At 31.2% G+C, this 22,309-nt stretch overlaps 1 protein-coding gene across 1 annotated transcript; it reads right to left on the minus strand.

Annotated features, from left to right (window-relative positions):
• Window positions 1-208: 208 nt before the first annotated feature.
• On the minus strand, window positions 209-13,968 carry LOC143196115 (ornithine decarboxylase 1). The gene is made up of 7 exons (XM_076403723.1): window positions 13,819-13,968; window positions 10,468-10,635; window positions 7,459-7,725; window positions 5,664-5,913; window positions 4,415-4,712; window positions 2,428-2,891; window positions 209-779 (listed from the first exon to the last, which is right to left on the minus strand). The coding sequence occupies exons 3-7, from the start codon at window positions 7,643-7,645 to the stop codon at window positions 581-583; spliced, it is 1,398 nt and encodes a 465-aa protein (XP_076259838.1). The 5' UTR covers window positions 7,646-7,725; window positions 10,468-10,635; window positions 13,819-13,968; the 3' UTR covers window positions 209-580.
• Between the last annotated feature and the right edge of the window lie 8,341 nt (window positions 13,969-22,309).

The raw sequence follows: 22,309 nt of genomic DNA on the forward strand, positions 1-22,309 counted from the left end.
ACTGTCAGCAACAGAGGAATAGGGGCTGCGGCATGGTACTGAACAGAGAGGAAATAACTTATAACATACAAATCACATAGGATGTATTGCCCATTAGGGAGATTATTGAATGCTTTGTTTAATAACTTTTAATGATGATATAAATATAGATTCCAAATAGTTGACGTAGATAATGCAACAAATAAGAATAAAAAAATTACACAAAAACTATTACATGAAAAATATATTATTACGAAAATTTTAAAATAGTACTACATATATTGATTTAGCTATACCTACATAACAGTTATATAATATATCTTAATGAATAAATTATCTTCTAACTTATAAGCAGTCGTTTAATTAAAATATATACCCTATAAAAATTTAAAGAAATAAAGCTGCCCCCTTGCTTACCATAGTATTCAACATTTTATTAACAGCAATACATTTGTATTTGTCCTTGAATTGTTTTGATGACCGAAATTATTTACACGAAACAAAAAACAAAAGCCCAAATCGTTTACCCAAATACTTATGATTACGACCAAAAAAAAAACACCAAAGATATATTAATTTATCAATAATAATGAGGAAAAAATTAAGAGATATTGATATAGCTTAAGATGTGATCGCCAGCTACTACGCTATAGCCCTTGGCGTTGTAATGAGGCAATTCGATGACATTTTCATTATTGGAATTCGAGTTACTGATTGTTATGGGGATGTTCTCAGCTACTGGCCCGTCCACTGGCTTGAACGTACGGTCTCCAATGGTGACTATGTTCTTCAATTTAGCCCTGCAATACAAAATAACTTGATGAGAACGATTCTTCAATCTTCAATTCGTGTGTCAAGATTGGTTCTATTTTTCGAGTTTGCTCATGGTTCACTGCACTCTGATAACGGCTCTCACCTGACTATGTTGCATTAAACATCATTGATTAATCGTATTAATTAATATTATCACACAAATGCATTCAAAGATCGAATTAACAGTACTTTGGCGTACAAAACAAAGCTGTACAAGTGGTCACTTGGTGAAAGTGTATACTTTTCATTTTCTGTCGCAACGTTATGAAGAGAACAGAAAAATGATCTAGATGATTAGTACTTTTGCTGGATGAATGTCACCCGTATAAATGTAAAAAATATCACAGTATAAATATCTTGACGTATCATCAGTATTGAATCCAGTTATATCGTGATCTATTGCCAATTTGCACAGGTAAAAATACCTTAAGAACTTCGTTTTCATCACCGGCGAGCGATGAAAGCGAATTATGAAAGAAAAGCATTTAATTTCGCATTATAAACTGAGGAATTTGATTTGCGATATAAATTTAAAAGCAGGCTTGCAGGAATAGAAACATCTTCTGTCAATCACTATATACAAAAATAGGAATCACGCGATTTTATTCTTCTTCAAAAAAGAAAATGACATGTGTTTCTACAATGATATCAAAGCTTTATCTGCTGTGATGAATACACTATGTGATCGAAATGAATGACGTTTGTTCATAAATCTTTCTAACTACAGTTTGGAAGCGACATTATTCCATATTGGAAATAAAAAAAACATTCATTCCGATTGTTCACTCACTACAAACCAAGGCAAGCTATGACACTATTCGTAAAATTTTGGCCAAGATCAAATGCAATGAACATCAGTAGAATTTCTTTGGTGATCTAAAATTTAAGAAGTAAATTAATTGTATTTAATTTTCAAATATTGATTAATTTCCATATTCATTACAGATTATTGGTCTGTTGGTTGGGATGCAACTTGGATTCACGAAATTTTGCTGTTTTCTGTATCTGTTGATTATCATTATGTGAGAACGGTGTGGCCATGTCAAACCCATTAAGAACCAGGACAAGAAAACGTATCTTCTGTACCACTTGTGAACTCACAGGATATTTTATTACCAGCTGTTCACATTCTATTACTTAACAGGTTGTTTCTAAAACTGTTATACTCAAATGTCAAAGAAAGAATATTTATCGGACCTGATCTTTAAAAACTAATGGCTGATGCAAATGCAAGTTTACAAAATGTTGAATGCCGTTTAATAGTTTCTACAACTTTCTGGCTAACCACAAATCACCAGATTGGAGCACAAATGTTTTTCAAAATACATTTTCTGTATTCACATCTTCATTTTTTTCCACAAAACTTTCCCAGTACACCAAGATATAGCGAAAATCAAAAAGAGATACCAAGAAGTATGAGACGAAAGCATGATGAGCGATTACTGTTGAATCCTAATACGTGAAACACATCTATAGCTGTTTAAAAGACTCAGTTCAATCTCTGTTCATTACTCATTTATACTTTTTAATTCAATAAATGGCTGTTTATTGTTAAAAATAGTAAAATAACAGAATTATTGAATATTTCGAACACTAGAACCACGTTTTTATTGTTTTAGTTGTTATATTACTTACCATACAGCTTCCGTAGCGACGTAATGAACTTCAGGTATAGGGAAGCCATTAAACTCGCTTGCCACAGGAAGAGTGTAAGCGCCCATATCTTCAAACATTATCCATTCGCCCATTTTCATTTCCGGAAGCATCATATTTTCGACGACTTGATCCAAACCATCGCACGTGGGTCCCCAGATGCTGCTGAAGTATTGTTCCGCGCCCTTGTGTTGTTTTAAGGGCTTCGGGAAAACGACCTGGTGGTCGTAGAGAATGCAGTTGAAACTTCCGTAGACGCCGTCGTTGATGTAGTACATCTTTTGAATTTTGGTGTTATCGTTATCATCCACCACTTGTCGGATAGAGTAAATTTTGCAGGTCAAGGTGTAAGCGCTGCTAACGAAAAATCGACCTGGTTCAGCGATAACTTGAACGGATTCGTCAGGAAAGAACTCGATCAAGGCTTTGTTTACCACGCAAGCAATCTGAAATAGATGTCAAAAGATTATATATATATGGATGATATATATAGGATGTACATTAAGAGGTCAGAGTGAGCAGCACTGATGCTAATGAGCACGATGCTTATACATATCTTAGGACAGGAAAATAGAGTCAAATTAGCAGAATCAGAAAAGAATTGTTGGTCAATGTGCAGGAAGATCATGTTTTCAATTTGCTGAAGGAGCAAGAAATTATTTAACAAAGTGATGGCACGCGTATTATTGCTGAGAAGAGAAAATTAAATACTATGTAGGGGGATTTCTCAGACAGTTTTTGAATTATTGGTGACACCAAAGATTTTTAAGTAATTTTGTCTGATAAAATGAACTTATCCAAATTTGGTTGTTTGAATTTAATAAATGCAAATGCAATTTATCTCTCTCTTCTGCGTCGTGTTAATGTGTCCTAACCACGGCGTTGTCCAACTTTTTATCTGTAGGTTATATTTATTATTATGAAAAAGCTGTTAAATATATTAATTACATCAATACAAGAACAAATGTAGAAAAGAGGAAGAAGAATTAGGGCACTGCAGTTTGTATCGAGGCTGTTCAAAATTGTATAAAAGATCTGAGAATTGTAAAAAAGATGTAAATAAAGTTTCTCTTTTGTTCCAAAGTCATAAGTGGTGTTATTAATTCCGCCCCATCCAGAATCATAAGTGATTCGTAACAAGAGCTTCCATCGGTGGGTGTAGTTCGCATCTCTCCATGTGAATCTATGGCCGAGACCAGCGATGTCACATCTTTTTACCCTTTTGTGTTTTCTTTCCAGTTCAATCAGCGCTAGTTCTAGCTCATGAGTGTATTGTGCAAGTCTTTTTTGATATTTTGATATCAAAAAAGACTTGCCAAGGGTTATGCTGATGTATTTCTTCTGGCAAAAAAATTCTGGCAAAAGTTGTTCTTTTTGATGAAAATTAATTTGTTAATTATCTTTACGAAGGCGATATATTTTATATTTGAACATTAACTACATCTGAAATGATGAAATGATGTTAGAAATGGCCAAATAGTTCGTAGTAGTTGGTAGTAGTTAGATTTCGAAATAATATTAGAATGTTTCCAGAGAGACGATAAGAGAGTAAAAAATATACTCATATGCTAGAATGTTAGTGTTAAACAAAACAATGTGGTATTTATCAAACAAAACAATCGCATAGTCCAGAGATAGAGAGTTTGAACTTAAGAAAATTAAGGTAAATAATGGTCATGGATATGGATAGTGTTCCATTTTTATTAATCACTGATGAGAGTTAAATATAAAAATAACTTGTATATCCATTAATGCGGCAAGATTCGTTGAAGATATAACACTCCTTGATAAGGTGATATTATGGCATAAAAGTTATTTATTCTAGATATAATATTGACAATTTTTGACGTTATAATTAAACGAGTGTTTTCAAATAGTTTTCAAGTCAGATCGATTTTAACACAAAAGACGTTGCAAAATACAAAAATAATGATATTGAATTGCTCTTAGCCAGTCATCTGTTGCTTACCTCATTAATGGAGGATCCTCGAACTCCAGGGTATCCTCCGCCTATATCCAATAGATTAAAGCTGTATCCTAGAGTGACAGCGTAATCAAATATGTCTCTGCACAATGATATAGCCCGATGAAATACTTTTGGCTCGCGACAGCCCGATCCCACATGGAAACTGACCCCTACGACGTTTAAACCTAGGTTCCGAGCAGTTCTGAGTAATGCGGGAGCTTCCTTGATCGGATCGCAGCCAAACTTCATTCCCAAAGGACATTGAGCATCTTCCGCGTCGCATCGTATGCGAATAACCAACCTGAAATTAACATATCAGGTAAGCAAAATAATTTTAATCAGAAAATATGTTTTCTTTCAATCAAAGCATTTCACGCAACATATTGAATGCTGATTTGTTGGAATAAAATTCCAACTGTTTTGTTTCTGTCTCCATTAAAATGACTAAAAATATTTGTTGAGTATAATAACATCTCGTATGTATATTGCATTATTAAATAACAAAGTCAACATATAATTTCTTTAGAGAAAGTTAACACATTTCTCACTTATTTGTTGATAAAAATGATGTTGGTGGTAAAAATATTATCCAGAGTATAACACCAAAATGTATTGAAATGGATCAATGACAAAATTGCATTGGAAAATGTGACAGTTTGCTACTACACGAAGAGTTTTATTGTAAAGCCATTCAGTATTTGAATAGTGTTAAATATTATTACCTTTTAGAAGATGTTTATTAAAATGTAATATTTAATGTATTCATTTACTTTAAGAGATCTGTTTTGGTTGAGATACTGAAAACATACATTAATACTACTTAACCAATATAGGTGGATTTTTTTAAATTTAGTAGAAGTGGAGATATAGAAATTTAGATACTACAACAAGTATGTATAAAAAAACTGAATAAAGTTTTTGTGAATATTCTGTTGTATCTAACTTCATAGACCAACAAGTTGATAAGGGATAAGGCAGTATATCATGTAACTCTATCAAGATTGCTTTTAATTTAATAATTGCCATTAATAGATCTTTAAGTCTCAATCTTGTCAAAATAATAACAGTAAGTATATTATTGAATTAAATAACTAAACAGAATATTAAGAGGCAAGGCCAATATATTGACTATTTTTATTATATTTGCCATGATATGTTGAATTCTCAATTAGGCTTTTTTTATATTTATATTTTTATATTTAATTAATTTATATTTAAGTATATTTTTATATATTAAATATATTGTACTAACCTAGCATTGGAATACAGATGTTGGATCTTGTGCAGCTCACTCTCGTTGTCGAATGTCATTGTGGCTAATCCAACCGATTTAGCGAATTTAACATGGCTGGCCAACTTGGCTGGGTTAGCGAAGATGATATTCTTCACAGACACTCCGATCGACAACACTTTAGCTATTTCACCTTTGGAAGCACAATCGAATGAAGCGCCCAGCGAAGCCAATGTTTCCAGAATGGTTAAATCGTCATTACATTTCACAGCTGAAAGAAATAATCTTATATTATTAACATAGAAAAAATCTACGGCGATGTTTTTTTTAAGTTAGAAAAGTTAGAAAAAGAAAAAAATTGTTTATCAGAATATTATTTCACCATGCCTACAGATACCTATTGAGAAGCTACAAAGTCTACACGTACAAAAGATGAGATTGCCTGTCAATGATAATTGTGAGTCATGCCGAAAGAAGTAATCAACGTTATCAATGTTAACATTAATCCAAAGAAATCCTCAGGCTATGACTTAATAACAGGAAAATGTTTGAAAAAACTACCAAGAAAGGGAATTATAAAATGCACCAACTTGGTCAATGTAGCATTTCGACTAAAACATGTTCCAGTCGTTTGGAAGATGGCTGAAATTTTCATGATCTTTTCATAATCTCTATAACCTAACCCAGTGCTACCTGTAATATCTAAGTTATTTGAAAAACGCCTGTTTAAAAGAATAAAACTGATGATGTAGAGAGAAAAAACCTAATACCGACAGACTAGTTTAATAACAAACATTTAACAATTGACTAGATTCATAGAATAACAGATTTAATTAAAAAAGCCTATGAAGGCAAAAAATTATGTTTGGCTATATTCTAACACTGATGTAACACATACCAACTATAAGGTATGGCATGACGGCTTTGTTCATAAGCTACAGAAAATATTACAGAAACAACAACATTAATGAATGTTTAGAGTCAAACAAGAGGATATTTACTCTACAATAAAATAATCTAAAGCAAATATACTACAAGGAAGCGTGTTGAGGCCAATTCTTCAAATACTCAACACATAGAGAGCGAGAGAGAGAGAGAGCTTAACGATGCCAACCTTAAGAAAAAAGAGAATATTGAAAAAACGAGCAAAAGTGCGTATGAAACTCAAAAAATTGTAGTGGTATAATCCCAATTATCACTCCACAACAAACTATATAAACACATAGTAACCTTTAACCATGGGATTGCACAAAAAAATCCCAATATCAATATAATCCAAATTTACCAAAAGTTATTCGCAGCATTGTTAACTCCCCATGGTATATTAGTAATATCCCAACGATATAAAGGTAATAACGGTCAGCGAAATTATTAAACGGTTTGCGAAGAAACATTAAATGAGTATATATGAAAACGTCGAAATGCTACAAGTGCTCGGTAACAGTGGATATATCCGGATGTTGAAGAGGCAAAAATCCTTTGATCTGGTATAATTGAATTATGCGTGAAAACTGTTATGTGCAACAGCAATATTCAAAAAAATTACTAGATAGCGAATACCTAGTTGTAATACGTGTGCCATATGCTTTAAAAGAAAACAGAATATACAGAACAACTTTATTAATGAATGTTATCATTTATTACTCTTGTTTAAATTATTTCAAATCATATATATGTTTAGGAATTAATATTATTGGATTCGCGCTTAAATAAACTTGAGGCCGCGAAATATTTCGTATAAATAATAAAAATAATTTTTTTCAAAGCCCTGCTACACTTTAAAATATAAAATCACTAATAATTAACTCGTACTTACCGTAATGTGGTTGCACCCTTGGTAATTGTTCTTTCCATATCTTGAACTTCTCAACGATATCGTCCAGACAGCAAACGTAGAACGCATCTTCCTGATCGGCATCGTCAGCTATATCACGAATTACCGTTTCCACGGAATTCACAGCCTCAATCACGCGGACTGGTTCCAGGCAATTTTTGATTTTCATTGTTAAATAATTGAATTTTCTATTGGTCTTGAATTATTTTTTTATTTAATTTTGAAGGTGTAATTGGTCAAGCAAGCAAGCTGAAACAAAAAGGAGTTTTATACATCGCGAACTTAATATAAACTTCATCTACAAAATTAATAAATACTTAATATTAAATAATAATAATGAATAAGTTCTACATAAAATATTCAATAATAATATATACAATAAACAACATAAAAAAGTTGTGATTTAGACTATTATTAGTTTTATATATGTTATGTAATACAGCCTTGGATATACGGCCATCTTTTTTAAAAACTACTTGAACAATAAACGAGACGGCTTGGTTTGTTTTCTAATAGATAAGAACCCTCACTTTCGCTTTGTATCTCCATTCAACAAGTCGCCTATTATTTCCGTAAAATAAAACAGTTTTTCAAGAAAAGTAATAGTTTTTATTTTCTAAATCCTTTCACATTTTATAACTTATATAGATGGCGGTAATAAATATTACAAAAAGCATAAGACGCTATTAGTTCTGAAAAGGCACTGAAGCGGCAATGGCAAATGAAGCAAAATATAAAATAAATGAACGAAAATCCAGTAGAAGAACAAAAGAAAAACGTGACAATTATTATAAAGAGAGTAGACAGTATTTAAAAGTATTAACTTACTAAGTAAGGTTAAGAAACTAACTACGCGTCAATGTACGGCTTGGAATTAAAGAAAACTAAACTAAAATAAAAATAATACAAACTAAGCAGAATGGCAGAGGAAAAGTTTCCTACGTTCAAAAATATTATGAAAAACTATCGACATACTTAAAAGGTTGATACTACGTATTCTCAATAATAAAGCGCATTTAATATAAAGATAAAAAAAGGATACAAGAATCAGAGAAACAAACTGAGAAATTGAGAATCGGGACGTAGAAGAACAATAGCAATATAATGGGAGAACAGAAGAAGAAAAAAGAATCGATTCACATGGAAAATTAGACATAAAAACCAAAGGAACAATTTGTTACATCATATAATACTGCATAAAAAACAAAAGAGATAATAAATAGGAAAAATAATCAATAATCAATAATCAACAACCACACCAAATAATGCTTTATAGTACTGTAATTATATAATTGATGCTTTTATAGTACTTTGAATTAAAAAAGAAAAACAAAGCCGCTGGGGATTCAAGAACTTTAATTTAATTTAAAAAAAGAAGCTGAAAGATACTCTTCCTACATGCTGTCCAAACATAAAATTTATTAAATGTCTAGGGTTTAAACATTTAAGAACTTTTATTTTACTTTAAAACTAATTTAATTTACCAAAATAAGCGGCGACTTGGACTGCGAGTAGAAACGATATTACCGGCTCAGTCCAATTCTAACACAAATCAAACTCCTATGTCTAGACGTTACATCTTTCAGTCTAACATAACATATATACAGTATGTTCTAGAGAATTTTTTTATATTGATTAATTTTTTATTTTTTTCCAAACAAAGGCTTTTTAACTGTCGTGCAATAAATAGCATAAAAAACAAATAATACAAATACTTTAGCTGATAACTATTTCGAGAGTATTCCATTGATAATTATTTTTAACGTATATTAAATAATTAGATAATAAGTGAAGTGCAAAAAGATACAATCAAAATAATTATTTATATAACATACATAATTTACATTTCCCATACAAGTGCATTTATGTATATTTATTATATGTCATGTGTTATAATTAATTGGAAATAACCAGAGCTGGATTGTATTGAGCTTGAAAAAAGTATCTTAATGAAGAAAATGATTGAAATTAAATTTTTAATAAAAGTTGTTGTTTGATTCCAAAATCGTACTTGTGTAACAACTACTCTAATTATTATTTATAGTATGTATTTGTATTTATAGTCATAAAAGAAATAGAGATTTAACTTCCACTACTAGATTTTACTACCACTACCTTTTCGAGTAATTTTATTGGTTTGTCTGAATCGTTATGCTAAGAACAGCGAAGGTATTTAATTGGTTCATTTCATTTTTATTATTTCTAATGTAACCAGATGTATAGAAAACAAACAAATGAGTTATCGTCTTCCTTTCAAGAAGCATATCTAGTAGGTATATAAAATTTTTTTATATAAAACATTTGTATGTAGATAAACTTATATTGTTTTATTTTTCTGAAAGTTGACCTATTTTTTACCTAGTTATCAACCAAGCGGCGATCGTTGTAAAATTATTGGTCAAAGTATAATATAAATCCAAAATGTGTTCAAATCGAATAATGTGAAAATTACCTAGAACAATGCGATTCAAAATTTTAATAGTGTCCAATTTTATTGCCCTGTGAAAATACATTTATCAAAGTGTTACATCAAATAATGAACTAAATTTATAAAACGAAATCTAAATATTTCGTTTTATAAATTAAATTTTGTTTTATTGGCCAATAAGACGTAACTAATCATGTGGTGTCACGTGATGAGTCCGCTTGGTAAACTCTGTTTAAGAAGTAATTAAATATCTTTACAAGAATATCCCCTTTTTAGGCGCTTAAAAATAAAAGTAAATTTAAGTTGACCAATGAAACTTCTCGAACAATGATTATGGTACTAGTCACTGGACGTGGTGACCTTGATTGAACTCTCTATCACGCTATGACTATGATAGAGCAACTTAAAGAAGATAATGGCGTTAGTTAGGAGTATATGAAGAAGATAGGAAATTAAATAACAAGTTTTCTACATATTAGTTACAAATTATAACAAAATAGTAAATAATTAATCAATAAAATTATTAGACGACCTAATTTATTAATACGTATCGTAATACTTACGAGGCAGCTTATGTTCAAATCTTGACAGATTTATGTACAATACTATCAAGTAGTTGAAGCTGTTCGATCGGGATGTTACCAAGGTGGCTCTGCGTCTAAGAAAATTTTATAATTGTCGGGCAAAAGGCAACAACCAGTCACAGAAATGATGTTTTGCTCTTGGGCACCCTGTAAAACAAAATTACATTTGTTATTATTTTTAATTTTTTTCTAATTATTGTGCAAATAGTACACCTGTGTTATGTATCAAAATTGTTATATAAAATAATAAAATAAAATTGCTTTGTATTATCTTGTTTCCTTTTTACCAATTAATTTTTATCTTATCGCTAGTCTTGTATAATTAGTTAAAACTATTATAAGCATAAATTTAAAACATCGTATGATGTTAAAACAATGTAGCAACTCTTTAAACGAAATTCTGAAAATTCAAGTATGAAAAACTAATTGTTAATTAGAAAATTCCCCAAAATATTTTCTTTACAGGTGCCTATAATGGATAGTGAAACTATCTCATGAAATTCCTCTAATGGCGATCCTAGTTTTTGTACATACGTCATGAAAATGTTTAATGTAATGCCTGCCGCAATTTGTAAATTCGTTTTAGAATCAGACCATGTTTTTCTTCTCATTTTATTCTAGTTAAAAAGAGACACAATGCTGTCTGATTAGTTCGAACACGTAAACGAATGGGCCTGTCAAAGTCGTCCAGTCGTCAGACGTATGCAAAATTGAAACGATAGTGATAAAAGGTTATAAATCTAACCTATAAACTATTGTAGCTGTATAATTAACTGTAGTTTTTAGATCTACTATAATGTTAAAATAAATTATATTGGATAATAGTTTTGTTCAATTATTTTATTTTGATTATAATTTTGTTGTATGTCAAAGCCAAACTGAACTAAAACTCAGAGTTGATGCGGCAACATTCTGACGTTTTGACGTCACAAATTTAGATGACGTAAGTACAAAATAATTTTGAACAGATTATATATGGATCTCAATAGTTGTTAAAGTTTGTTTTCATGGTAGATGGTATTAGTGGTATACATAAGCCATATTTGTGTCCAATTTCGTATACCATTTTGTTCACATTTATAATACAATTTTAACATCCATTTCAATTATATTTATAAGAAAAACAATTCAAAATCCAAGAATAAGTGCCAACGCAACGCAAATATATGCTACCACACAGTCACATCGTTATAAAAATAAATTAGATGTTTAACAAGTAATTGAATTGTGTTTACAAAAAATGGATTCATTTGTTTTAAATAAAATGTTCAATTAAACATATCCAGTGACACACACATGATCTACTGACATTTTTATGTATTATCTTATGTTTAATATCTTATATCTTATAAGCACCTATTAAAATGTGTTTACAAGAAAATTATTATCTTTGTTTTTAATAATTTATCGTTAAATTATTTTTCCCTGTAAATATTCTTGGAGATTAACTATCAGTGAAGGCAATTATCCTAATCTTAAAGTTACAATCTGAAGAGAACTTTTTCATTAATATTTTAATCATATTTTTATATAAATTAGATATAAATATAACTAATTTAGTGGTGTTAACAGAAATATTTTTGTTTTAAGATAACACTCACACTTAAAAACCTCCAGATGTATATCTAGTAATGAAACTTCAAAATATCTATCTGAAAAAGCTTTCTTATTGATTTTCCTAGAGTATTTTTCTGCTTTATCACATTCTTAGTGTCATTAGTATCAAAGTGTTATGTTTACCAAAAAATAAATATCTAAATCTTGAGATTGACGATCAGTGACGCCATCTCTGGAAATTCGAAAACATTTGTTGTTTACAAAAGCAACCAATTAAAATGTATTGACATGTAACGGGAATTGCCTTTAACAGTTCTTACATTATCGATCACTTCTGATCACTGCCATCTATCGGATCTTCAAGGTTACGGTTTAAAGAGACCTTTTTGACCTCAGATTGGGTATTGTTTATAGTTTATCTACACCCGCTTGATATGAACTAGGAGTAGTAAAACCGATATTTAAATGTTCATACATAAATGAAGATTGGAACAGAAGAATATAAAACTTTAATTAATATACACTTGAAAATTACTCATAAAGCTTTCGTTCTACTCGGAAATATGATAAACTCAAGTGTAATTGGTAATATTAAAATTATCACATTGCTTAAAATTTCAGGATATTTTTTTCGATATTTTTTTCATAATAAGTCACATTAGAAATATGAGGATTATAAATTAATTTTGAGGGATCTATGAATACATAAACTGTTTGATGCTTTTAAGTTTTTTTTTGGTTGTTTTTCTCTCTTCGAATCAACAAAATACTGTTTGTAAGTAGCTTAAATTTTTCTATTTAATTTAAGGAAAAGTGCTATTAAAATTTCTAGAATATTATTTAATACTCAAGAAGAATATAGACCATTTAAAATGGTCTTTATTTTACAGTTGACAGAGAAATTTTATTATCAGTATTCACAATGTTTAGGAAAATGTCCACTCTTGGCCACAGAGAACCTTCAGAGTTTTTACAGTTTTTTTGTAACAAAGAAATATGTAAGGTTTTTTTTATTATATAATAACAACCCTATCAATATATAAGCTCTATAAGACGTACAATGATAATTTACTGATGATTCAATAGAATAAAGATAACAAAGCCCAGAAAATATCATTATTGAAAATAGCTGAACAAACACAATTTTGAATTGACGTCAAATTAGGAGAATGATATTGAATAGCCAATGGAATTTTAATATAGCGAAACTGGTAAAACCAGGGAATGGCAGGAATTCTGATTTGCAGACCATATTGCTCTGTATTATATCATCAAAACTAATATTATAATTTCAAACTTCTTAAATGAAAAGATAATGAAAATGAAAAAATTGTTGAAATTTAATCATTTAATTTTATAAACTTAATGATATAAATCATTGTATGTTGTTGAACTCGCTATTTTAATGTATATGGTGGCTTTTTCTGGTATATTTTATTATACTTGTAATTGTTAACTGTTATTATTATCACATGAATAGAAATGTTGGTTGTGAGTAAACCAAACGTGTTTTATCTAAATAAATTGCAGATGTTATAACAAATAAATATTGTGAACAATGTAATATTAACAAGATTTTGTGTCTTTTATTATACATGTTAATAATATGCAATGGTGCTGACAGTGATTTTTTAAATTAATTTAAAATACTAATTTCAAACTGTACTATTATAATTCATTTTCATCTTCTAGTATATTGCATGTTTTTTAAAAATAGAACAGTTTGAGGTTATGTAGTGTAAAAGTATTGACGAAAATGTGTATTTTGTGTACCTTGAATTTAATAGAAGCTGGGTGAACTTCCTCTTGACATAAGCACATGAAAATATTGGTCGTTTTCCAATTTTAAACACTGGCTGCTAACAGACAACCAGCTAAATACAACACTCGGGCAGAGCTCGATGAAAACTGAGGCCAGTGTACCACAGTTCGGGTCCTTTTATCGTCGAATAGCCTGTCTTATTTTTCAAACTTCATTCCGATAAGATAACCACATGTCTTGACAATAGTCGACACCTCTTCTAGTTCGGAAGGGGTTCGCGTATTTATCTTCTTGAGCCAAAATAAACAGAGATTATTATATTCATTGTTTGGCGTTGTTTAATTATGTTTATTTAATAATTATGGAGGGTATTAAATTAAATACCTATCGATTGTGGATATCGATAAAAATATGACCTCGTTAAACAAATTGGTGTTCCAAATTGTTATATTTTCAAGAATATTGATGTTTTAACAGTTCGCTATCATACGAGGGTCATGATACAATTAAAAATGGAAGGATATTTCTCGAAAGTCATTCAACGGATTTAAATGACATTGTTAGGAATTAAGATGTATGCCTTTATTTATATTAAATTACTGGCTGACCCGGCAAACTTCGTACTGCCTCAATCGATAAATAAAAGACGTAATAATCCGTAATTAATAAAAAAAATCCGGGTATGAATGAATTTTTACTATTTTTTTCGATTAATTACACATGATGTTTCATACTTAAAAAACAGGGTCTTCCTGAAGTACTGGCTATTTATAAGGTTTCAATTAGATATTTACAGACACACACAGTTATGATACAGTTTGTTAATCAATTTAAAGCTTTCTGACAAACTATATTTTTTGTTTTGTTTTGTGATGCGTAAATAAACAAAGATGACGGATTTCCGACGCGCGAACACGCGACGTATAATTGTCCATGCGCGAAACAGGGAAACTCCAAGTTGATTCCGCAAACTTCCAACGACTAGCCTGAGATTTATTTATGGTCATCGTAAAGGCCAGATGTACTGGAAATTGTAAACGTTTAAAATCGAGTGGTAAATCCGTTGGGATCATCGGTATACGCGGGATCAAGATATCCTCTCCTTTGCATTTTCCTTTTATAATTGTTGCCTCAATGACGTTATTCATTATCTTTTTCACAGTCAATCTTGTTCCATTACACAGTCGATGTTGACTAATGTTACGCAGCATGATGACAATTGATCCTACTTTTAACTTCAAATTGTGAGGTGGTACTCCAGGCAAACGCCGTGAATTTAAAAACTCTGTGGGATAGTTGACTACGTCGTCCTGGTTCATAACGAAGTCGACTGATTTGAAGGAAACCAACTGTCCCGAAAGAAAATTCTGAATGGTCTTATAAATGGACTGCCAAATGGACTACTGTAGGGTGTCTTTCATGGATCGCAAATGAAAAGATACGCCAAATTGCTTCGTTGCTACTTACACAGCTACCCATCTGGTACTGTGATATTTTGTCATTTGCATTGGTTACAGCGAAGACGGGCATATCGCTACCTTTATTAACATATTTACATATGTACTTTATTGACTTCACAGAGTTACAATATTACACATTGATGTGAATCTCAAAAGCTTTGGATAATATTGGTGAGTATTAGCACGTAAGGTAGCTCTTCGTACATTTGATTGGCTACGACGACCTAAGTCAGGTCGTCTTCTCCTCGGCATCGTAAACTGTAATTAATCAAAGTGAGAGTCTCCTGACATTATTTCTAAGTTAGTCACTCTCCAGTCGGTAGGATTAGGTCGTAGGTCCGGCCCTCGCATTGACCGTGGTACGGAGCCCGCGTTAAGATGTAGGTCCACTCACTAAAAATCCAAGATGTTGACGTGACTAAAAACAATATAGCATTTAACATGTTTTAAGGAAATGAATCCTTTTAAGGTATCAATAAAATCTGGCACTATTTAAACATACAATAGCTCTAATCCAAAATATGTTGTACTTTGAAGATAAATCTCCAAGAAAAAATTTAAAATCAGAAGTTATTCTGTTGTTGAAATTGCAACAATCGAATATAGCATCCTAAAACTTTATAATACCTGTTTGTTCATCTTCCTTTAGAAGAGGAGTAACTTTTTGTCACTCACATGTACATAACATTTTTTACTAACAGAACAAATTAAAATTCATTGTAATCAATTTTTATATTGATTATTTAGTAAAAATTAATGTAACACAGAAAATATGCACATAAATATAAAATGAAGATTTCCTTCCCTTTTATGGCATCCAAAATGAAAATATTTCTTGGTATAAAATATTAATAAGGTGTGTTATTATATTGAGTTTTGTAGATAGTTTTGGCATCAAATCAAGTCAAGATATTGCTTCATTCGCTAACAAATTAAAATACGTCACAAACTTTGTTAGCTTATATCTATCATACTGTCGAACTTGAATAAATTTAGAATAATTTGTCATTGATGTTGAAAAGTGTGCTTCGAAAAAAGCTGTAATTAAACATATGTTATTATATATATTGGTAGTTAAAATAATATTGTAAATAGATAAATAGGTTAAGGTAGGCTAAAAGCTAAATTATGTGTATATAGTAGAATATAAAATACTTCTAGTAGATAGGTGAAATAAGTTTTTTGTTTATTTTTATATAGTTATTACAACGATTATTACGTACATCTATTATATTAGAATGTTTTTTTTGTGTTAAAAATCTAAGTTTGATTATTTTTTAATTTTTAGTGAGCTAATTATTTATTTTTTGACGTCGGTTCATTTTTTTATTAAAAATATTTTCTTTTCCTTTTTTAGAATTAGATATTAACTCAATAAATTACACAGCTACTTTATTTAATAATAAAAGGGAAAAAGGAATAAAGGAACAATGATGAAAAGTAAGAAGAATGAAAATAAGAGGCGCTTCAGGTCCCAGGGTCCGTTACCTAGCCTAGGTGATTTGACAAATCTTCTAACTAAACAACAACAAAAGGTCATTGTCTCCGCTGAGAATCCAACCGGCAACCTGCGCTTGGGAGTTAAACATTTTAACCATTACATCATAGAAGAAGTTCTCTACAATATTTCTACGCTAAGAGCAAACTGAATGGCTTTTGCACTGAACGACTTCCGATTTTCCATCACATCAGCTCAGCAATAACATTATACACAAATATTTGATTATTTTTGACAAAAAATATGTGAAAAATTTATTCGTGCCTTTTAAATTTTAAGATTTCCCGCGATTTCCTCCCCTTCTCCCACCAGATCCTAATTTGGTTCCAGTGGGACCACCTCAGAAGTGCACTCTTTCGAATAAATAACAATTTTGAAAGTCGATCCATATTTGACGAAGAAATCGGCGAATATACATTAAAAAATATACAGTCAAACATAGAACCTCTTCCTTTTTCGAAGTCGGTTAAAAATGGCATCTAGTTTCTTATTGTTGAATTCATGCTCACTAATAGATCCCAAAAAATTCCCCATAAGTAATCTGAGTAATATTTTCACCGGAAACACTGTTTGTTGATAAGAGTTAGGTTAACAATGGGATAGCCTTGTACCTTGAAATATGATGTTTGTATCAGGAATCCACGTACTAGGATAAAATTTTAAAGCACCGGCCAGGTGACTTTTAGCTTGAATCGCAATACTTCTTCCTAACTCCACTTAACTGTGTACCGACCTTGGGGCATATCATTGAAGGATACTTGTATAATTCAGTTACTTCCCCAATTCATATGTGCCACCATAGACTGCCCAAGCGTCTTTCAGATAGGGCGTCTCCCTTTTTCTTTATTATATTTTCTATATTACATATAAAGTCAATAAATAACGTCATGTAGCCATCACCATTCTTATTTCATCTTACCTCCATTTACTGAGCCATAACATCCCCCAAAACTGTGGCCAAACCTCGAGTAACTGCGGAACGATTAACAGATTAAAAACGTTAACTTGTCTTTTTTTCTTGGTAAGTAAGTTGATTCCGATTAAATGAGTGAATTAAACAGTGAACAGCCTCATGGTTTCTCTGGAATCCTGTCGACTACACTAGTTATGAAATATGTAAGATTGAAAAAAAGCTCATTTCTAGAGCTTCTCTAGACTGGCATAAACATATCCGTTTTTTTTATTTTGAGCAACTATAGCTATATCAGCAGCATGACATAAAACTTAATCCACGAAAATTGGATTTCTAAGGGAAAAAAGAAAGATTTCTGCACGAACGTCGGATACACAAAACCTTGATCAAGACTCTTTGATCGAGAATTTTTTTTATAACATCTTTATTAGATACGCTTAGTACAGTCTTAATTTGCAATTAATTTATTACTACTTTTCCTATGTACTTGGATTAATTCACAAGCAAGATGAGTATGAGAAAATACATCAATATGTATTCCTCAATTATAAAATTATAATAACTTATAGCTAAAGTTCACACTAAAGGTATACACTTTATATAAGTTCGTATGGTTTTGTTCGTTTCAATCTCCTGACATCCTGCAGATGTATTGCTTCACGTTAGTATGATTTAGTAACCTTCTTTCGCGTTTCAAGGCGAAATCTTGGATAAGTTCGCAAATCCATTTGATTTCCAGGACATCATGCAGTTCTTCGTTGGTTACATAGCGATAGGCATTGATAATCATTCGAAGAACATTGTTTTGACAGCGATGTGTGACTAGTTGATTTGAATTTTCAGTGCAACCCCATATTTGCACCCCATAGGTCCAAATTCACTTTATAATTGTATTATACAACCTCTTTGATTTTAGATCAAGTTGAGAGTATCTTCCGACTGACCATTATAGTTGTTTTATTTCGGTTCTAATGTGTTTTGCTTTTTGTCTAACGCGATGTTTGATATATGCGTGATAATAAATTAACATTAACTTATAATTCATTCACAAAATCTAAAGGTAATCATGTATTTTCTAAGCTATTTCTACAAAATGATCAAGGGCCAAAGGCCACAACGACTATGTCACTCTCTATCTTTTCTATTTTCGGACAGTTATAACCGTATCCATAAATGTATAATGTCTAAACTCCAAGTAGAAATTGACAAGTGTTTCTGTTCCCGTGTAAATCTACAACAATAACAGCGAGTAGTGTTTATCAAAAATAAGTAAACACTGTACATTAGCTACAAATTCAGAAAACTAATATAGATCTCACCAATAAACACTCATTAACGATGTAACACTTCAAACGCTATCCTGAGTGTACAAACATCAAAAGTTGTTTATATTTGAAAATGAAGAAAAATGGTGTAATATTTTACTATATTGTGTATAGAAAAATCTGGTGGATACGGCCAGAGGGAAGCATATCAGAAGCTCTCAAAATTAGTGTGCAGCTATATATTGGCCAAAAAAATATTTTGAACCATTTACAAATTGCTGGCTGTAAAAAAGCTTAAAATATATGGGTTATATTCAAATATTCCAATTACATTACATAGACAATTTATTTTTCAACAATTTCCTTTTTATTACATATAATTGATGCAAAAGAGTTGTTAATGAACGAATGATTGTCTACAAAATTCTTTAAAACATTAGTGATAATAATTGAAAGTTATAAAACGGTAAACATTACAAATCAAAATTCTTAAGTTGATGCGGCAATGCTTACGTCACACCTTTTCAGTGACGTGAATTAGTTCTCTATTGGACGGGCTGTATATGAGATCAGAATTATACAATGGAAGAAGTGCTCCAGACACAAAGTATATGGGTCCATTGAAGACATATCATATAAGGACAACACACATATAAAATAATTGTAAACTAATATCGCTATAAGCAATACCAATAACATAAGGTCAACAGGTCAATTGAAAAGTCAAGTCTGATAGATAGCGCTACTAGAGTACGTACTAGAATAAAGTTTAGACGTGGTGAAATGAGCACCGAAGACGGCGAACGCAGTGGACGTCCAAAAGAGGTTGTTACCGACGAAAACATTAAAAATCCACAACATGATTTTGAATGGCTGCATATTGAAATGAATAAAATAGCAGACACTCTAAAGATATCAACTGAACGTGTACATCATATCATTCACGAATATTTGGGTATGAGAAAGCTCTGTGCAAAGTGGGTGCCGCGCGAGCTCACTTTTGACCAAAAACAACGACGAGTTGATAATTCGGAGCAATGTTTTTGCGTCGATATGTGACAATGGAGGAAACATGGCTCCATCATTTCACTCCGAACTCCAATCGACAGTCATCCGAGTGGACTGCACACGATGAACCCGCTCCAAAGCGTAGAAAAAAGCAACAGCCGGCTGGCAAGTTTATGGCGTCTGTATTTTGGGATGCACATAGAATAATTTTCATTGACTACCTTGAAAAAAGAAGCACCATTAACAGCGACTATTAAATAGCGTTATTGGACCATGTTAAGAACGAAATTGCCGAAAAAGGGCCGCATTTGAAGAAAAAGAAAGTGCTGCTTCACCAAGACAATGCACCGTATCAGTGAAAACGATGACAAAAATCCATGAATTGGGCTTCAAATTGCTTTCCTCATCGACCGTATTCTCCAGATCTATCCCCCAGCAACTATTTCCTGTTCTCAGATCTCAAAAGAATGCTCGCTGGGAAGAAATGTTCATCGAATGAAGAAGTGATCGCCAAAACTGAGGCCTATTTTGAAGCAAAGGACAAATCGTACTATAAAAATGGTATGGTAATCAAATGGTAATCACTCTTGAAGGGAATTATGTTGAATAAAAAAACTAATTTTGTCAAAAAAATGTTAGCTATGGTAGGCCGGGGACTTTTCAATTTACCTGTTATAAACACTAATCGCTACATATAAAAGTTACGAAATGCAAAAAATTTTTAATTTTTTTCGTTGAAGCGACTTGTTGAACGGCTGCAAAACGACATTGATGGTTTTTAACCATTACAACCAACAACAAAATTGGTGTTTGGATTTTATAACTACGGAGAAATAGAGATTTAACATTATAGGAAATTTTGGGAAATGTTTCGCGACGTCCAACATGAGCCGCTACGTTTGACTTATTGCTTGTTTTAATCGTTATGCTTATGCCGCGACGGGATTGTTTCGTGCTCCATTTTCAGTGTGCCTAACCTAAGGAATAGTGTCTTTACATTTTTATAACGTTTAGAGATTAAATTATTTGCTCATTAGTATATATAAGTCGGTAGTACAATAAGTAAAGTGAATTCTCGATCTAGGAAGTGTTGTGTATCCGGATGCACAGGTAGAAATGCAGATTAGTTTTACTTCCAGGGTGTTTTGTTGTTGCAAGTTAGAATAAGTTTATTCATATTAATAATCGTATAAAATATCCAATATATATTTTTAATTTTGAAAATTAAACCCTTTCCGAAAGAAGCTACGCAAACGGTCATATACTTATTTTTAGATTAATTATTTGATAGTTATAACTCCACTAAAATAATAACAATTGAATGTAAACTTCTTAACAGAGGATTAACCGAAGTTCAATACACTAGGAATTTTAGTGCAAAGTGATTCAGGACTTAAATTATGCTTAAATTTTGCAAAGTAAGAACAAATTTGTTAATGTGGCATGAATTAAAATATTAATAACTACTTTGAGTAGGTCCATTTCATCAAAGAAAAATAAATGTGTAATTATCCTAATAAAAATATTGGTTTAAAGCTACTTAACCAAGGTAGTTTGGTTTTTTTTTGATCTATTGGAATTCATGGATCCAAGAAGATACATGCTTCGGCTGGTATGTTTGACAAATCATTTAAAGCGCTCATCATAAGTTTTTTTTTCATCTCATTCGTCTTTAGGAAGTTGCTAAGAGGATTAATTCCATACTAATGGGGAATCTCAAACCAGGAGTTGAGAAACTGCAACTTCACTTTATACCTTCAATTACAGATGTTCCTATATGAACAAACGAGGCGAGGTAATGTCTCATGCCTAGAAAATTGTTTTATTATACTGTCCGTAGGTCCTTGAGCTATCTTTTTTATTATATCCCGCAATATTGCCACGCCGATAATATAATATATGTTTTGTCAAGCATCTTTAGAGAAATGTAAATTTAAAACCTCTTAAACACTATATAATGATCTTCTAGATGGAATGTTAAAAATAATAAGGTGCGCCATATACTTTTGGATGAAACAGATAAACAGAATTTTTACAAGGAAAGACTCAAAATTTGCTTTCATTATAAGAAAACAAAAAGCCAGAACTATAATAGATCCTATTATATTGATGGCACTAAACAAATATGAAGAAGGGAAAGGACAGAAGAGATACTTTTGATTTGTTCCAAAGTTCTTTGTTTGTGATAATATTTATATTTTGTAGACATATTTAATTTTATGCTATATATATATTTTATACATAATTTACATTTTTACAGATTATATTTAATTCATTCATTGAATCATCGCGTTAGACAAAAAACAAAATACATTAGAACCAAAATAAAACAACTATACTGGTTAGTCGGAAGATAAT

The sequence above is a fragment of the Rhynchophorus ferrugineus genome, unplaced genomic scaffold, assembly GCF_030347505.1.
Source record: "Rhynchophorus ferrugineus isolate W39M unplaced genomic scaffold, kcgeb_rfMv2 rfM4, whole genome shotgun sequence".
Lineage (NCBI taxonomy): Eukaryota > Metazoa > Arthropoda > Insecta > Coleoptera > Curculionidae > Rhynchophorus > Rhynchophorus ferrugineus.

Coding starts and splice junctions, on each gene's coding strand:
- LOC143196115 (XM_076403723.1), bottom strand. CDS start 7,645: ATGAAAATCAAAAATTGCCTGGAACCAGTCCGCGTGATTGAGGCTGTG. Junction 2,892..4,414: donor GAGGATCCTCCATTAATGAG/GTAAGCAACAGA, acceptor CATCTATTTCAG/ATTGCTTGCGTGGTAAACAA. Junction 780..2,427: donor GTCGCTACGGAAGCTGTATG/GTAAGTAATATA, acceptor TTTGTATTGCAG/GGCTAAATTGAAGAACATAG.